This window comes from Equus przewalskii, chromosome 5 (genome assembly GCF_037783145.1).
Source record: "Equus przewalskii isolate Varuska chromosome 5, EquPr2, whole genome shotgun sequence".
Taxonomy (NCBI): Eukaryota; Metazoa; Chordata; class Mammalia; order Perissodactyla; family Equidae; genus Equus; species Equus przewalskii.
This window is the reverse complement of record NC_091835.1, coordinates 85,076,275-85,093,652: the sequence shown is the minus strand read 5'-3', so window position 1 is coordinate 85,093,652 and position 17,378 is coordinate 85,076,275. Positions and strand designations below refer to the sequence as shown.

General features: G+C 35.2%; 1 protein-coding gene across 8 annotated transcripts in view; it reads right to left on the bottom strand.

Annotated features, from left to right (window-relative positions):
• Positions 1–3,550: 3,550 nt before the first annotated feature.
• The window catches only part of CPSF6 (cleavage and polyadenylation specific factor 6), a 31,575-nt gene continuing 17,747 nt past the window's right edge, over positions 3,551–17,378 (bottom strand). For 2 of the 8 annotated variants that reach the window (XM_070622028.1, XM_070622032.1), the window contains 2 exons: positions 15,285–15,477; positions 3,551–8,368 (listed from right to left, as the gene is read on the bottom strand). In XM_070622028.1, the coding sequence (XP_070478129.1) occupies positions 15,288–15,477 (190 nt within the window). In that variant the 3' untranslated portion in view covers positions 3,551–8,368; positions 15,285–15,287. Of the gene's footprint in view, positions 15,206–15,284; positions 15,478–17,378 lie in introns of all 8 variants that reach the window. The other 6 variants (XM_070622030.1, XM_070622034.1, XM_070622029.1 and 3 more) reach the window with 4 other exon arrangements.

Below are 17,378 nucleotides of genomic sequence, written 5' to 3'. Positions count from 1 at the left end.
GAAGTTACTTCGAAAGCTTTCTGCCCACGTATCCTCAGGAGGGATGAGGCGTTGTGCCATTCACCCTGCTCCTCTCTTTAGTGTTCACTCACATACTCAGACCGTTCAGAAGGCCATGGACAAGAGGAGATGGTGCACTGCAGACGTCCACAGGTAGGCAGCCTCCAGTGTGCAGATACACAGAGCACGTGCACAAGTCACGTGAAACAGAACAGAGCTTAAGTTCACACATCCGGGGAAGACAGTCGCCAGCAATCTTGGAATAACTTGAGTTGTAAAACAGTGACTTCAACAGATAAGTGTTTAAATGGATCCACTATTAACTGTGAAAAGCCAGCCATCACCAAACTGAGTGAGTAACCTAGCTCCAGTCTTCACTTCAGGCAAATCACTTTCTAATAAACCAAGCAGGTACTTAGGATGAGTTAGATGTTTAGGAAGAGTCACACATTTTGTGTTTTCATTTAAGGTGATGCCCCCTGCCCCCTGCCCCTCAACTTGGGGAAAGCTGAAGGTAATCAAGTAAAATGAAAACAAGTTTTGGGGAAAGCAGAGCTCAAGTGGTACACAGTGGTCCTCAAATTTCTACTCCGCACTGGGGTGAGGCCAAATTCCTGAGTCAGTGCCAAAAGTTTCCACAAATGTTATGCCCATCTTCTATCTGACAGGACAGCTATCTGTAGTAATTACATAGGTAGAACCTGTGCAAGTATTGATATATTTTCAAAAATGAGAGTAACAAGATACTACTAAGTTGCCATGGACTGTCACACACATCATAAAGTCACAGCATATTCCCAAACGCTGACAGGGAAGGCATCAGTACAGCTTAAGTTAGCACTTCCTGCGGGGGGGTTTAGTTTGGTAACATTCAGCAAATTGCGAAAGAAGCTGATCCGGAATCAAAAATCCATTCTGATTTCGACTCACCATTCTGCTAGTCATAACCTCTCAAGAGCCCACCGGAGAATACTATCCTACAGGGTGATTCAAGAAACTATGGAGGTAAGTGGTATAATAGCAACTTGAAAGAACACTGATGGCAACCACCCCCCCCCCCCCAAAAAAAACAAGGGGTACATGAGTGATTCTATTCTACAGCTGGGTTGACAACCATTAAACTGAAAAGTGATGAAGAGAATTATTAATGCCTTTCCCACCCCACAGCTTGATCCAACTACCGGCCTTCTCCTGGGTGACTGAACGTGTTACTAAGTGGATCACCAACAAAAAATGGAGCCTTCGCTCAGGTAGACTAGCCAAGCCCTGACAATCCTTCTACATACCAACGTCAGTCCTTCTCCCAAACTTAAGCCACGACCCACTGCACAATGCCCTCAACTTCAATTTCAAAGAAAAGTCACTAGGTTTGTCTTAAAATTTCTACGACCTACCCACCGCCCACAAACTTCCACGTATTTTTGTCTATTCTTGTTCCCTCCTGAGGACGGGGTGTTTCTCTCACAATCCAAAGCCACTTCCTTTCCTACTACTCACCTCAATGAGTAACAGCCTGTTTCCAAAAACCTGGAAGTTGTGCCTGACTCAGTTTCCCCGTTTACCCACTCTCCATGTTCTCCCCGCATTTAGATGGTTTCTTCTCTACTTTATCTGTTACTACAAAGTTATGGCTTTAACCCACATCTTCTAAATTCCAAAACCATACACCTACATGACTACCTGCTCTCTCTTGGATCTCAAAGGCACTAAATTCACACTATCCGTACATCTTTTTCCAAAGTTCCCATCTCGGACAATGGCACACCCTTAAACAAGCTCTGGTCATCCTTCTCATATCCAAACTTCCAGTTATTATCAATTTTGCCTCCTCTTTCACTCAATCACCTTTTCTGTGCCTCTATGATCCTATCTGCCTGAAGCCTCTGCTAAGTTTCACTGGTTTACCTCATCTATTCGTTTCCCAATTTAATCTGCAGCCAAGCTTTCTGAAATGCTAATGTAACTGTGACACTTCACACACTCCAGTGGTCCCATATCATTCTTGGGACAATCTTTAATGTGACTTAGAAGCCCTGCAGCCTTGGCCCTTGCCTATTTCTGGAGCCTCAGACATAATCTGTGTTCCTCATTTTCTATTTCAGACAAACGGGCTGTCTTCCAGTTCCTTCCAATGTGCTCTCTAGTGCCAAAGGCCTTCTGTGCAAACCTCTTTGTCTAGAAGGTACTTCCCTTCCCTCTTCACCAAGCTAAGCCTTATTCCTTCATCAAGATGTCAGTGTAATAACTAAAGAAGTAAACTCTATTTTCTCAAGTTTTCCTATAAGCTGAATGTAGATTTTTGAAAGGTAAAGAATGTATATCTCCCTATCTGGCACTGACAATAGCAGTTGATTGGAACTCACATAAGATGAAAAACCAAGAACGCTCTTAGTAAAATATACAAGGGACAAAGACTTAGGACAAGACAGCATTGGAAACCATTTCTAATTAACATTTCTTGTTTCATGGTAATGGTTAAGAAGTAAATCTAGAAGACTGGGCAAATTGTGTCTATAAATCCTTTATTAAAAAGCGCCCCCCGGCCCCCGCCCCGGGGCTGGCCCCGTGGCCGAATGGTTAAGTTCGGTGCTGCGCTGCAGGCGGCCCAGTGTTTCGTTGGTTCGAATCCTGGGCACGGACATGGCACTGCTCATCAAACCATGTTGAGGCGGCGTCCCACATGCCACAACTAGAAGGACCCACAACGAAGAACATACAACTATGTACTGGGGGGCTTTGAGGAAAAAAATTTAAAAATCTTTAAAAAAAAAAAAAAAAAAGCCCTCCCCTTCACTAAGTCAGGCCTTGACCAACTCCTATGGAGCTCTGTGTGGCATCTGGTTAAAAGATGTTCCTTAACAGTCTTTTCTTTCAACTACTTTCTGCAAGAAGTCTCCATTAACTCAATGCAAGTGAGGATTGGTGAATGCAATCTTCTTTAAAATGTAAACATACAACAAAGAGTGAGAGGGAAACTAACAAAACCTGAACCACAATTTTAATGGCGGCAGGGAAAGAAATCCCAGTAATGGTAACTTATTGTTTCTCATATGGTTATTTCAGCTGTTTAGATTGTTACCTTCAACATACTTTAAGGCACAGGTGAGAAATCTGGGGCCTGATAAAATACCTGGCACACAAATCCTTAATGAAGTCAAACTTGTTAAAGTACTCTATATTGTTTCCAAGCTAGCTGATGAGATGTTTTTTGCTGCAATCAAGAGACATTTTTACTTGATTAAAGTCTAGTAAAGTTAAGAATTCCTTAAAACTAGACAAATGTTTCCTGAATCTTAGATTTAAGCATAAAACAGCCCAGAAAACTTTCAGGTTTTTAAGTTCTAATTTTAGCCAGATATTGTCGGGTTTAAAAACCATCAAAACACCAATACAGAAGAAAATAACCACTATCTAGGAGGCTGGCTTAAAGATAAAATATGGGCAACAGTTCAATCTCTGGTATACCGCATACTGCCAAGAAATATGAATTATTCAAACCACGCACAATGGTCAACAAATTAAAATCAAACAAAAAGGACAAACTGCAAAGTATTATCAAAACTGTGTTTTATTTTCAATACAAGATAAATACCATGCTTGTTACTAGTGCAGTTTAAGGCCAACAATGGCCATATAGCAAACTGCTGAACAGTCACCTAAATGCTAAAGAAAGAAAAGACAGAAAGTAAACATTAAACACAAAACTGCAATTACAAACATTTTAATAAAATGGAATGCTTTTTAATAGAAGCTAATATGGAAGTCTAGTTCTCACGGACACCAAAAAGATGTCTGATCAAATATCACCTTACCTTTTGCACAGAAATCTTATTGTGAAGTCACCATAGAGTCAATAGCTAAAATTTTAAGACTTTCTTTGGCCTTCTGGTATTAGACAAATTATTTACAAACCGTGATTCAGTAATTCATGGATACTGGTAATATGATACAATTTTTTTTGTTAAGGGCTTTCCATTAAAAATTGTAAAACAACTTTGTAAGGCTGCACAAGGCTGTAAACTGCTTTGCTAATAGACCAGGGATGAAGAGGAGGAAGGAAGAGTAACAGACCTTTTCTTAAGGCTAAAGTCATCAATGTCATAGACGCATTCCTTGGAATACATTATGATTTACCCCAAAGGATCCTTTCCCATAAATACCACCTGAGTACTATAATTTTCAAAGTAAAAAAGTAAACATGAATTCACCATTGTATTTTAAAATAACTTAACTTACAGAATGCTGAGAAGTGTTATGCAGTAACAGTGCGACAAAAAGAACATCTTCAAAATGAAATGTTTCTACTAAACGCAGGGTCCGTCCAACTATGGAATGAATGTAAAACATTTACACCCATGGCGGAGTTTTAGGATACTCTCACAGGAATAATTCCCCATACTATTTACTATCCACGGATACCATTTCAAGATTTGTGTGACTTCAATTAAATTCTATCTAATATTTTTAAAGACTCTCATCACAATAGGTTAGTTAATACAGCAGGAAGTCTTTAAAACATGAAAATCTGTCTATACCTAACCTAGTGTTTATACATCCCATACAAAAACCACAGTCTAGCTGCATACTCAGAGTGAATGCCAACAACCTGAAATTTTAAAGAAACAGTGGTTAAGACAGACCTAAATCATCTGAACAGGACACAACTGCCTGAATATTCTGAATATTCAAAAAACTCATATTGCTTCTTTCTCATGTCAAGAAAGAAGAGTTTAAGAACTTCCTCCCAGAAGCCTAGACATTTTAATACGTTTTCTAGTTCAACTTACAATGAAACTTTAATCCCGAATCTTTCGTTTTCTCTAAATCAAAAATCTCACATTACAAACACAAGGAATGCTATATGTAAGGCCACATCTTAATAAATTTATAATTTTTGGTTGAACATTAAAAAATTAGTCTAAGGCTTCTAAGAGTCAAGTTGCTAAAAAATAAATACACCAGTGTTTAAACTGAAAGTTAATGTAAAAAAAACCACACAAACAACAAAATACACACACTGTAAGAACAGAAAAATAGAATGCTTTGCTACAAAAATCCCACTTAATATATTTTAGCACAAAAATGTCTAATATGTACAATGGATAAGCGTGCACTGAAGTACATACAACTACAGGAAACATTTACAGGCAGCTATGGGATGCAAATGAACTTGAATAAAATTCAAAAGGTAGTTATCTGTAGAACAGCAAGACTCTCAATACTGTATTCTTAGTAAAGATTTAGAACATAAACTTCCTCAAAACAACAAGCTGAAGCTTAAAACAAAAATGGAGCCGTCTTACAAGATACAGAAAATGTAATTATCATTCAGGTGTCGAGAACACTAAACAGAAAGTCTTGTAGTAGCATCTCATTCATAAAACAGTATGTATTTAGGTGATTGGCACATTGAAATACATAAGGGAAAGAGAAAGTTTTTAATCCTTCCAACAATTTTCCCCTTTCACTATAAAATGTTATACAACATTCATTAAAACCTCCATGTTTAAGAACTGACCTTAAACTAGTAAAAAACAAAGTGATATTCTCCACAGGAGAATTAAATGAAAACAATACCTTAAGCTACAATCCATAAGTTATTTGTAAACTCCAAATTGTAGTTAACTGCTTAAGAATATTCTAGGTAAAGGGCCCATTAAATGGACTAAACTATGATCAACAGCCACTGCAACTTAGTCCAAATCTTGCTTTGCAAATTTGACAAAATAAACACTTCTAAATTTACACTGGAATATCCTTCCTGCAACAGATGTCTTTTAACTAAAAGCAGCATGTTCAACTCAAAGTGTTGCTGCAGAAGCAATACCATTCGGGTGCTGTCTCCCTCCTTCATAACTTTACCAGCTGAAAGGAATGTGGCCACACAGCACTAGTAAACGCTATGGTTTAAAATTAAACTCAAGTTTGTTTTCATACCCACTACAATTATCATTAAGAAGAAATGAAAAGGTTTCTGGGACTCTCTTTTTTTTGGTGTCTATGTAAAGATTTATCTCTTTGGATTGTTTTTAAACATTGAAAAAAAGAAAAAGTATTCCAATAACATCAGCCCATAAACAACAGAAAGGATATGAAAAGTTAAACAAGGCTTGTAATTTTCACCTTTACTGCTATACATTCATGTGTTATCAGGTAGAGAAAGACTTTGTAAAAATTAATTGGTCAAACCAAACAGTTACCTTCTGACATTTAAAAATAATGGACTAGCAGCCAACAATTCTAGCACACTCACATTGTCTGCAACAAGTCACGGAATGAGATCAGCCAAGCAGGGAGAAGAATGACAGAGAATGAATAATTAAAGGTTCCACTGATAAAAAATGAAAAGGTAAACGAAGGATTTAATTAGTACAAAATTTCCAGTTCAAGCACAGTTAGATTTATATGATTCCATTTTAAAATTGTTCAGAGAAAATTTTATTCTCATGGACATTTACTTACCTTTTAAGCTTACTATTAACTAATTTCCCTTGTAATATATTTATGTCCACACTTCTTTGCATTAGGGCATTGCAATTAAAATATAAAAAAGCTAAGAAATGACAAAAACACCACCTATACACAAAACAAGAAAATTGATTTTGATACAACTCTCAAATGTTAAAAAGGCAACTGCATTTTCAACAAGATAGAACACTGAAATTTCTGAGAGCAAGCAGTTCTGATCAATATCAATGGTCCCATGCACAAATACTCCAATAACAATACATTGTAAAATAAAACTGGCAATTATATGAATAATTGGAAACAGCTGGTTTTGTAAGAACAAGCCTGACCATGGACAAGATGAACGTGCAGAGCTGCAGGGGCAATCTCCGGCAGGCTCTCACAGCTGCACATGACATAACATCTGGGGACCTAAACACTTTAAGCATTGCCCTAAAACTTGGCTATACTTTTTAAATACTAATGTGTATTATCAAAAGATCTCTCAAAGATAATCAGATATTAAAAACAAATTAATTTGCTTGAGGATTTTTAACTCAAATTTCTGAAGTAGTGATTGAGAATGACCTTCCCATAAAAATGCTTAATCAAGTGGACACTGCCTCTGCTAATTTTGCAGTTAAGAACACGTGAGCCAGGTGCTTTTAATGTGGGACTGTATGCAACGCAGGTTTGAAAGAAACTTTGATTAAGCAAATAACTATAGCATGAATCAATAGGTTGCATGAATATACAGAGAATTCCTTAAACTGGAGATAGGTACACCCAAACTCTCCCATTACACACACAGGAGGATACAACCCAATGTTAATAAACATGACTCCTTCAGAAATCAACAGTAACCGGAAAATAAAACTAAGGCTCTCTTTACTCACATTTGTCTGCTGCACGGCTGTATTTACACTGCCCATGGCTTCAAAAATAAACCATAAGCATTATCAATATAAAACAGCAAATAACTGCTGCATCAAATCAGAACTGTCAAAATATTTCTTCAATGCTAGCAGTTTACAATTAAGCATTTCAGTACATCTGTGTTGTAATTAAGCTGCGTTACTGTAGCAAATAACGTATGGGTTTTTTCTAAAATGTTAAAACCACAACATTTTTTTTGACCCCTAACACATTGACTGGATTGCTATGTCTGTGAAATTTCAGTTTTTACAAGTTTACATACCATTCAGCAAAATCACAAGCTAACTAGGTAAAAACAGCTAGAAAAGCAGAATATAGAAATATTAAGTATCCATGTAATCACCTACTCTAATATCAAAATCAAGGGCAAGAGACACTTAATTAATATGTTTAATTCACTGAACGCAAGATTAGATTGATGCATCTCCAAAACCGCTATTGCAATGCTTCTTTGAAGGACAGTATAAACGTCAGAGTAACAGTATCTTTAGATATTGCTGAACACAAGACTTTCCCTGAGGTGTAAACATCAAATAACTTGAACAGCTTTACACATCAGCCCCATTAAACAGTTTATTACAACACTACATCTATTATAATCAAATTGGTGCTGTTTACAGACATTATCATATGAACATTTTTAACAAGAACAAACTACTATAAAAACAAGCATTTACTTGACTTTTTTCCAATTGCTTGCACATTATAATGGCCAAATGTATATAACCAGTAATAAAGTTGCAAAAGCTATAACTTTTTAAATCACACAGGTTTCTTTCAAATAAAACAGTTAAGCAACATAAAAAATAAAAGTAGAGCTACTGGTTACCATTTATGCAGATTTGCTTTATTCAGATCTATTCCTGTTCATTTTATCCATGAATCCTTGTGGGTTCAGTTCAATCACAAGAAGCAAACTGCTGGACAAGCGCCATTTTCCCCCATGAAGACTGTTTTGTCTTGGATGGTGTTCCTCTTCCTTCAGCTGTAATGTGTCAAAATTTGTGATGTAGATTTTGCTATTCCCCATAATACACAGAAAAACGCTGGCTTAACTATACATACACAAGCCGTGCATCTACTTCACCGTTACGCATTCTAACACAAAGTAAGAATTAACTGAAACAGTAGCTGCCTTTGTGGTGGAGAAATGCTCCCAATTTATGTGATGATTAAAACAGACATTCTGCTTTCGTTCTTGATATTTTTGCCTTACATATTTAATGACTGAAACAGAAATGAAAATATAGCAGCTAGTGTTTCTGTGATGATGGAAACATTTATAAATCATTTTCTAAAGTATGTATACTACAAAAATAAACGAAAAAATGCTTTGATGATTTCAATGTAAATGTTTTCCATTCACCCACATATCAATTCTATATAATTAACAATTAAATGTGAACTGAATATAAAATGCAATAAATTATTTTACAAATTAGTTGTATTTATTTGACAGCATACAGGAACTTCTGCAAATGTTATAAATCAAATGGTACTCCATGTTACAAAATTTATAAATAAAATTTATAAATGTATAGTTCAGTACGCACATTTAAAGAAATATAATGACATCCACGTACAAATCTTTAGACATAATACAAATTTAAAACATTTACTTTCACTCTCTTCCACCTATATTGAAATATCTAATGTAGTATACAAACCAAAAGTAAGCTAAATAGGAATCTACAATGATAAATTTCATTGAAAACTCACATAAAGAAAAAAAGCAATAAATTTGATAAACTAAAATTTCAAGAATACAAAAATACGCACACTTCAGGTAGAGGTTCACAAAAGAAACATTCAATTAACTCAGATATAAGTAATTACTGAAAACCAGAGGGTTAAAATATAAATTCCAAGAGTTATTTCAGTAAGATGATGTAGTGAGAGGCAAAAGGGCATAATATTTAAGGATATTTTGTCAGAAAAGTAATTAAAAAATACTTTTTGCTCTATAATTAAGAGTAATTAATTAGTATGTCATAACTATAATTTTTATCTTTTATGACTTTTCCTCCCCAACTAGGCTGTAAGCATCGGTACACATAAGCATTCACATTGCCTGGCAGTAAAAACCTAAATTTTACAACTGCAAGAAGGAAAGCAGATGTTACAATCCTGAACTTTCTCTTTTAAATAGCTTCTTTTTGTCCTTATTTTTCAAAGAGATATTTAAGCTATTTCTAATGTTACCTTTTATTGTACCTTTATCTTATGCTGATGAAGCTTTTGGTGTAATTATTTCATGGGAAAAAATCTAGAAAGGCAGTTTTCATATGTTTTATTTTTATTATTTGCAATGCCCTTTGAAGAACTGATGTTAAAGTATTAAAGAAAGACAGATGAGGAAAATATCCTAATCTGAGGAAATGGATTACTGGGAAATTCATAATTCTTATTGCAAAAGAATGCCCTCTCTAGTTTTTTTGTTGTGTTTGGAGGGTTAAAAAAGAGACGTTAGGGGGAAAATTAAAGTCACAGTAAGCAAAAAAAAATACCCAACCCTTCCAAAAAAAACACAGCATACACTGCAACTTTCTATCATCTATCACTCCAGTGGAGAATGTTACTACTTTTTATGTAGAGCCCTGTTAGTGAAATGACAACACACATCTTTACCCAGGACGGGGGCACTCATATTTTGTTTGATTATACTTTATAGATAGGTCTTTACTACTAATAAATCTCTCATTTTCACCATACAGACGTAAGATCTGGGGACAGTCTGACAGTTTTAATTTCTGTTTCTAAACACTTTACATTTATCCATTTGGAAATACAAATTTTACAATCTCAAACGGAAGCAAATCTGAAGACAATATAACCCATTTCCAATAACCCAATTTCATATTATAGTCTCAAATTCCTAAGTAGACATCTACATAAACAAAGATATCAAAAAGAAGCTTAAAAGCGACAAATACATTCAATGCTCATGTTTTCAGAATACCATTTGGTCAAACCTGTTATTGTCAAAGCCACACAATTCCTTGCTTTAAGCTATCAGTTATAAAAGGAAGCTCTAGGTAAACAGTTGTTCAAAAACTAAGATGACAAATGGAATCGACAGCTCTTTCATGAAGTCTGTAAAGTGAGCACTAAGTATAATTCCAACACAGAGAAGCACCCGCATTTTGAGATAATATAAGATCAAGCCAATACTAACAACTCGAATTACGAGTGTTTCTGTTAGAAACTTATCTAAGTAAATTTGTTAGCATCAGTGTTTCTAAACTCACGGCAAAGTCATCTTTCAAGTAAAAGATTCAAACATTTATTTGATATGGCTCTTTTCTAAGGTTTTCACAATACAGTGAATTAAAAGGATTCTAACATAATTTTAGAGATGTACTATTCCTCAGTGAAATAAAATTCACTTTTATCTGAAAATTTCTCCTTAAGAGGAATGGAGATGGGTTGGGCAAAAGAAATATAAATATCTAAATATAAGTTAACTCTTTTTAAAAATCAAAATTCCTTCTTGCATTGACTAGAACATATCACACAAAATTCTGTTTATTGTAGATGTTTACAACAAATTCACCTACTACCAAAGCATTTCATATTTGCATCTTTCTACCTCTGGAGATAGTACTTACCTCATTTTAACTAAAGCCTCTTATTACACTACGAAACACATACATGATTGTTGCTCTAGAAAGTTCACTATTGTAGAAATAAATTTCACCACAGTCAAAGAAAAATTGTCCTCCAAATTTCACAGAACGGACACTTCAAAATAAGCTGTTTATGTGATTTAGAATTCACTGTGAGAGTTAAAACATGCTACCACAGAAAGTAAATTAGTAAATTCGGATAGCATATATGGCACCCTTATCCCTTTTTGGTTGTTAGGTTTTCTTTAAACAATGCTAACTAAATATTCATTCAAAATATTGTATTCAAAACAATCTAATTTACAAACTAAAACAATGGTAGTAAATTTCACACTGAGATGAAGGTGAGAGAGCAAAGTGACTCACACTTGGCACTGATTTTTTTTAACAGGGAACATTAATCTTTTGTAAACAAAACCATATTCTTAAACCACAGTGAGCAAAAAAAACACTACACATCCATTCAAGGATCACTTCCTACCTCTTACCCTGTCACTTCAATTAAGAGAGCTGTGCAGTCAGACAGATTCTTAGAGTGAAAGAAGTGCAAAACTAGCAGATCCAGGGAAAGTAGAGAAGTTAGGATATATGCGAAACACAAAGAAACACTGGGCCAGACAGTATTAGGCAGATGACCTAAGAGATGCAGAAATAATTTTTAAATCTCATTACCACCATATCATTCATCAGATAATTAAGAGAATTTAATTTTCACATAAGCCTCAAAGCAACACTAAGTCTTAAGGAGATAAAACATTTTAACATAGAAGAAAGAACTTTTCATTCTTTTGGCTTTTGTTTTTCCCAAATTAGTGAAAAGCTATAAACTGAACAAAGAATGCAAAGCACTCTAAATCTTGTGAATAAAAACGAAATCTAAGATGGTAATTATAGCAGAAGAATAACCATACAACAAAAGAAAGTGTAGAGTTCCTTAATCCATATCCCATACATGATACTTAAAAATCTTATCAAAGAAATGGATAATGATTTGAGAATATGTAAAACCTCATATACCAGGGAGAGGAAAAGCATAAAGAGTATTTTAAAAAATAATTTTGTTTCATTACTCTTCAAAACACAAGAAAAACTGAATTGTTCACAGAACTTTGCTAAGTAGGGTTGTTCCAAACAATAAGAGGAACACAACCTAAAAAAATAAAAACTATGAACGTAAAATTATTCTAGAAGTGTACAATCTTAAAACACTAAACAACTTCTGTTTTGCTCAGAGTGGTCTGAGAATAGAGGCAGAGATTACAGAATATGAAGCACAATGTATTTACATACTGAAAATTTACAATACTGATATTCCCATTAAAATGTTATCTATTTGAACTTAGATACTGAATGCTTTTAGAAAAACTAATACATTTTTTAAATGAGAGAATGCAATTAACATTACCAACAGTTCAAACACAAAAAAATTAAGATGGGACAGACATAAACACCTTGCCAACATCATTAAGTTTCCAGTTAAATTAAGAACTTGCCCTTTTAGCCATTCATCACCACTTTAATAATAGATTACATTACTGTTTAATGTACAGACTTACTGACATTCACTGACATTAGCTTCCAAGTTGCTCTTATTTCATTTCGCCCATTTAAGGTTTACACGAAAGGTCAAAAGGACTCATATTTAAAAACTTCTAAAATGGCCAACAGACCTTATTATGATGGTGATTAAATGTGCAGATAGTTTTCTGTTTAAAAAAGTTTTTAACTTGAATATATTTAGTCCCAGCCCCCACCTCTTTATTCATGTCTACATCCACAATAAATACTGTTCGGTATAGCAAAGGTACACAATATTCCAAGATAACAGAATTCTTTGCACTGGAAATGCTTACGTAAAATTTTGCTTGGATGAAGGTACATAACAATATTACAACTCAATTCTGATTAATGTACAAACAAAACATGGGAATTTGGGTATGGTACACATCAGTGATTAAGAGAAAATGTCAACAATAGTCTGCAAGTTAGAAATTCACAGTTAATGTCTGAATGTAATGAAACTCAAGCCATGATATAGTTAGGTGTACCCATTACTAGAAATGTAATGTTAGTCAATTCAAAGTATTTAAAAAAAACAATAGACTTCTCAAGAAGGAGTTTATGTGGTTGACTATGCTAGTTTAACTGAAACCAGTAGGAAAACTTATTAATTAACGTCGGGTATAAACTGGTTCAGAAGCCCCTTGATGGGCACATCCAACCCTGGAGATGACTGAAAATATATGCAAGTTTCGTTATCATGTCTTAGCTAACTAGAAGCTTGCTGATAATTGACAAAGTTGAAACAAAAACATAACTTGTAGGACCTGAATCTTACTATAAATGACATAGCTGATAGTGTTACACATTTCAAGTAGTAAGTTGGCCACAATTCACCTTAAACAACTGACGGTCACTGAGAATTTTTCCTAAGATGGGATCAGATCTATTCAACCCAAGGGGAAAAGAAGCTATATACTGAAAATTTAGTGTTTAGATTTACATAACACAACATTCAATTCTTACATCCAGAAGCAGCATCAATTTCAATAAGCTTAGTTTTAAAAGTGAAAGATGTTTTGCCTTAAAGAAATGCTTTGAGATTTATATTAAGTTCTGTAATACAATACACGTAGAAGTATTTTAAAATTAAAGTTTTGATAAATATTCAAGATGCATACTTAAATGCAAGGAAAATTATTAAAACTGGTCTTTTCACTTCAAAAAGCCCTTAAAACTCTAAGTAATGTAATAGCTTATTTGTGTACCATAAAAATAAGATTTACATGCTTATTTTCTAAATAGTATTCAAAAGGAATCTCATTTGATGAAATGTATCTATTATAGTTAAAGGAACTGCTATTCTGTCAGAGAATTACATACACTCAATAAAGTCTTTGATTTTGCCCACAACAATTTAAATGCTAACAATTACCATGACTGAATTTTCAATGTTTCCTGTGATTAATGAAGAATACTCGTGTCAAGAGCAGTTACCTAAAAGGGGTATGTTTTAGCCTAATTTAATTTGGACTGCCACCAATAGAGAAGAAAAAAATACCTGTTTACAGAATAACCTTTGTGCCACATGCACAAGCCTTACAGCGCCCTCCCCCAACCTTTCACATGAATAAATGCTGTTCACAAATATAAAAATAAAATTACATGTGGAAATGAAGTATAAACAGACAATCCCTCCCACTTCATGAAAAATGTACACAAGAAATAGTTTTAAAATACAGAAAAAAAAGGACACAATGATTATGGTTTATGAATGAAACAAAGAAAAATTATTTCAAGGTTATTCTAACCTGGAATGTATGATTTGATACAATTTAAAGTTCTTATATATGGACTACCCTGACCCATTTTAATTACGTTTTGTACCTTTTTTGCAAATTAAAGGATACTATTTCTCTTCTTTTTTTATTATTTTTTTTGGTGAAGAAGATTGTCCCTGAGCTGACATCTGTTGCCAATCTTCTGCCTTTTGGTTGAGGAAGATTGTCCCTGAGCTAACATCTGTGCCAACCTTCCCCTATTTTTTGCATGTGGGTCACCCCCACAGCATGGCTTGGCAGTGTGTAGATCCGCCCCTGGGATCTGAACCCACAAACCATGGGCTGCCGAAGCACAGTGCACAAACTTAACTACACCACAGGGCCAGCCCCTATTTCTCATCTTTTAAAAACAAAAACCAGATGCCAGGAAAAGTTTCTTTTCTAAAAAAATGTTGTTTTTTTTTTAAAGTAGAAAATCTCCTTCAATGCTGAGAAGCCATCCTCTTGTATTATAAACTATCACAGAGTTAGATTTTCTTTAGAAGTTTAGGGATAAATGAAGTTAGTTCAGGAGAGAAACTAAATTTAATTTTAGAAGTCCAAGCAGATTATATATAGATAAATATATGAATTAACTCCCCGTGTTTTATATTTTAAATCACATGCAAACTATATATGTGATTAAAAGAATTCCAATTTTTGGATTTCAGAAGTAGACAATGAGTCCTCTTGAATATTTTCTTGCTTTCTTAAGAATATTAACAATCTGAAACCTAAAAGTTGTAACTTAGTAATACAATTTCACGGATAAGAGGCCAAACTTTTTACCTGTCATTACTTACCTGTCATTTGGCTCAGATGTTTCCAGATTAAATTCGGAACAAGTAGCTGGACCATTTAAAATGTAGGTATATACTGTATAAACAACAGCCTTGGAGTCACAATTCCTGTTTATAATACACATGCTGACACAACAGGAACAAGGCATACCCACCTCCTAGCGATGACGATACTCGCGCTCGCGGTCACGCTCTCGGTCTCGGTCACGATCACGGTCCCGGTGTCTCTCTCGTTCTCTGCTTCTCTCTCTATAATAATCATCATGACGATCTCTACTACGGGACTTATGACGTCGACTCTTTTCTCGTGATCTACTATGGTCCCTCTCTCTTGATCGTTCACGTCTTCTAAAAGAAATTACTGGATTAATGCTCTCCAAACCTAGACAGCTTAAAAAGATGTTAAATATTTTGGTATTTAAAAATACCTAAGAAGGGAAAAAATTCTTTATAAATGTAGTTTAGACTTACAAAATCATGAAATGTCAATAATGCCTTAGCAACTCACCCTCAAGCATGAACCAGAAATTCCATTTTTTAAAATATGCACCCAAAAATTGGGAACCAGACACACCAGGGCAATGCACCATATCATCTATTACACCTAATACAACTAGTAGCCTAAAACAGACATGTAGCATTTACAGAATGAAAAATAGCAAGATAAAGGAGAGAAAATTTTAAAGGACTTGTGTTTCAAGCTAAAGAACATAGAGAAGGTAGTTTTTTAGATACAGAATTCATGAAATCACTCAATATACACAATGGGACTTTACATAAAAATTACCACCCATTAACAGAGGTTACCTAAACTTATTTATGTATCAATTTTACATTGATAACTACAAAAGTATGGTTCATCATGAGTACTATTCCACTAAGAAACTTCCTAAGAACATATACATATGTTTGCTGGGGCATGGGGGGGCAGGGGGGGAGGGGCGTGGTGGGAAGCAGGAGAAATCTAGTAATTATGACCACTAGAAAAGTTTGGGATACTATTCACACTGTTATTTAAAAATGAGAACTGTTTCCTGAGCTATCGTTTTTCCAAAAAAACCAGACAATTTAACCAAAGTATGCTGCCTAAAATACTTCTGGAAATTCTGCTGTGCTAAATTCTGAAATTCACAATAAGGAAATAATTAAATCTCTATCTTTTTTTTTTTAAGATTTTGTTTTTTCCTTTTTCTCCCCAAAGCCCCCCGGTACATAGTTGTGCATTCTTAGTTGTGGGTCCTTCTAGTTGTGGCATGTGGGACGCTGCCTCAGTGTGGTTTGATGAGCAGTGCCATGTCTGCACCCAGGATTCGAACTGATGAAACACTGGGCTGCCTGCAGCGCAGCACGTGAACTTAACCACTCGGCCACCGGGCCAGCCCCGTAAATCTCCATCTTGTATTTTGCACCAGACAGCTAGACTTAGCAAACATTACTAGGTGCTAAGCTCCTTGATCAAGGTAGAAGTTCTTACTTTGGACTTAAAAAGTTAAAACGACCATACAAGATTTCTGTTTGGATATATAAGAACCTTACACTGGGTCAAGAAGGTAGCAAAGTTGGAGACCATGACAAAGACAAGCGCCTCTCCCTTAATTTAATGAAGACGACTTTACCACCAAGGAAAGCACAGTGAAAAGAGATGTAAGAATATCATGGAAATACTAAAGATCTACCTTCCAAAAATATGTAAAACTTCAAGGTTAGCAGTAATGCTACAAAAATGAATTACCTAATTCAAAAACCATGAACAGATCATTCATTCATTCATTCATTCCCTTGTTCAAGAAATATTTATTTAGCAACACTCAGTACCAAGCACTGTTTAGTCAGTAGAAGTATTATAGTGAACAGGTCGGGTAAGGCCTCTTCCATCTTTCAACATGTGTTCTAGTGAAAAGTGCATTAATAATAAGAATAGATTAAGGTAAGTGCTGTGAAAAAATACAACATGACAGAATAACCTGGGAGAAGACCCCTCCTAGGAAGTTAGACTGAGTTGAGGCATGAAGGATAAGAAGCCAACTATGTGCAGAGGAAGGGAAAAGAGCCGCCAGCAGGTTTATCAAGCACAAAGACAGCGAGGTGGTCCAGTGCTTGACGTGTCGGGAGGAAGTGAAGGGAGACCAGCATGGGTGCAGAGAAGTGAGCAAGGGGCGAGGCCCGACAAGGCTGAACAGTGGGGCAGGGACCACACCACACAGCGCCCCAGGGCTCACAGTCTTATTCTAAGAGGAAATGGAAACCTT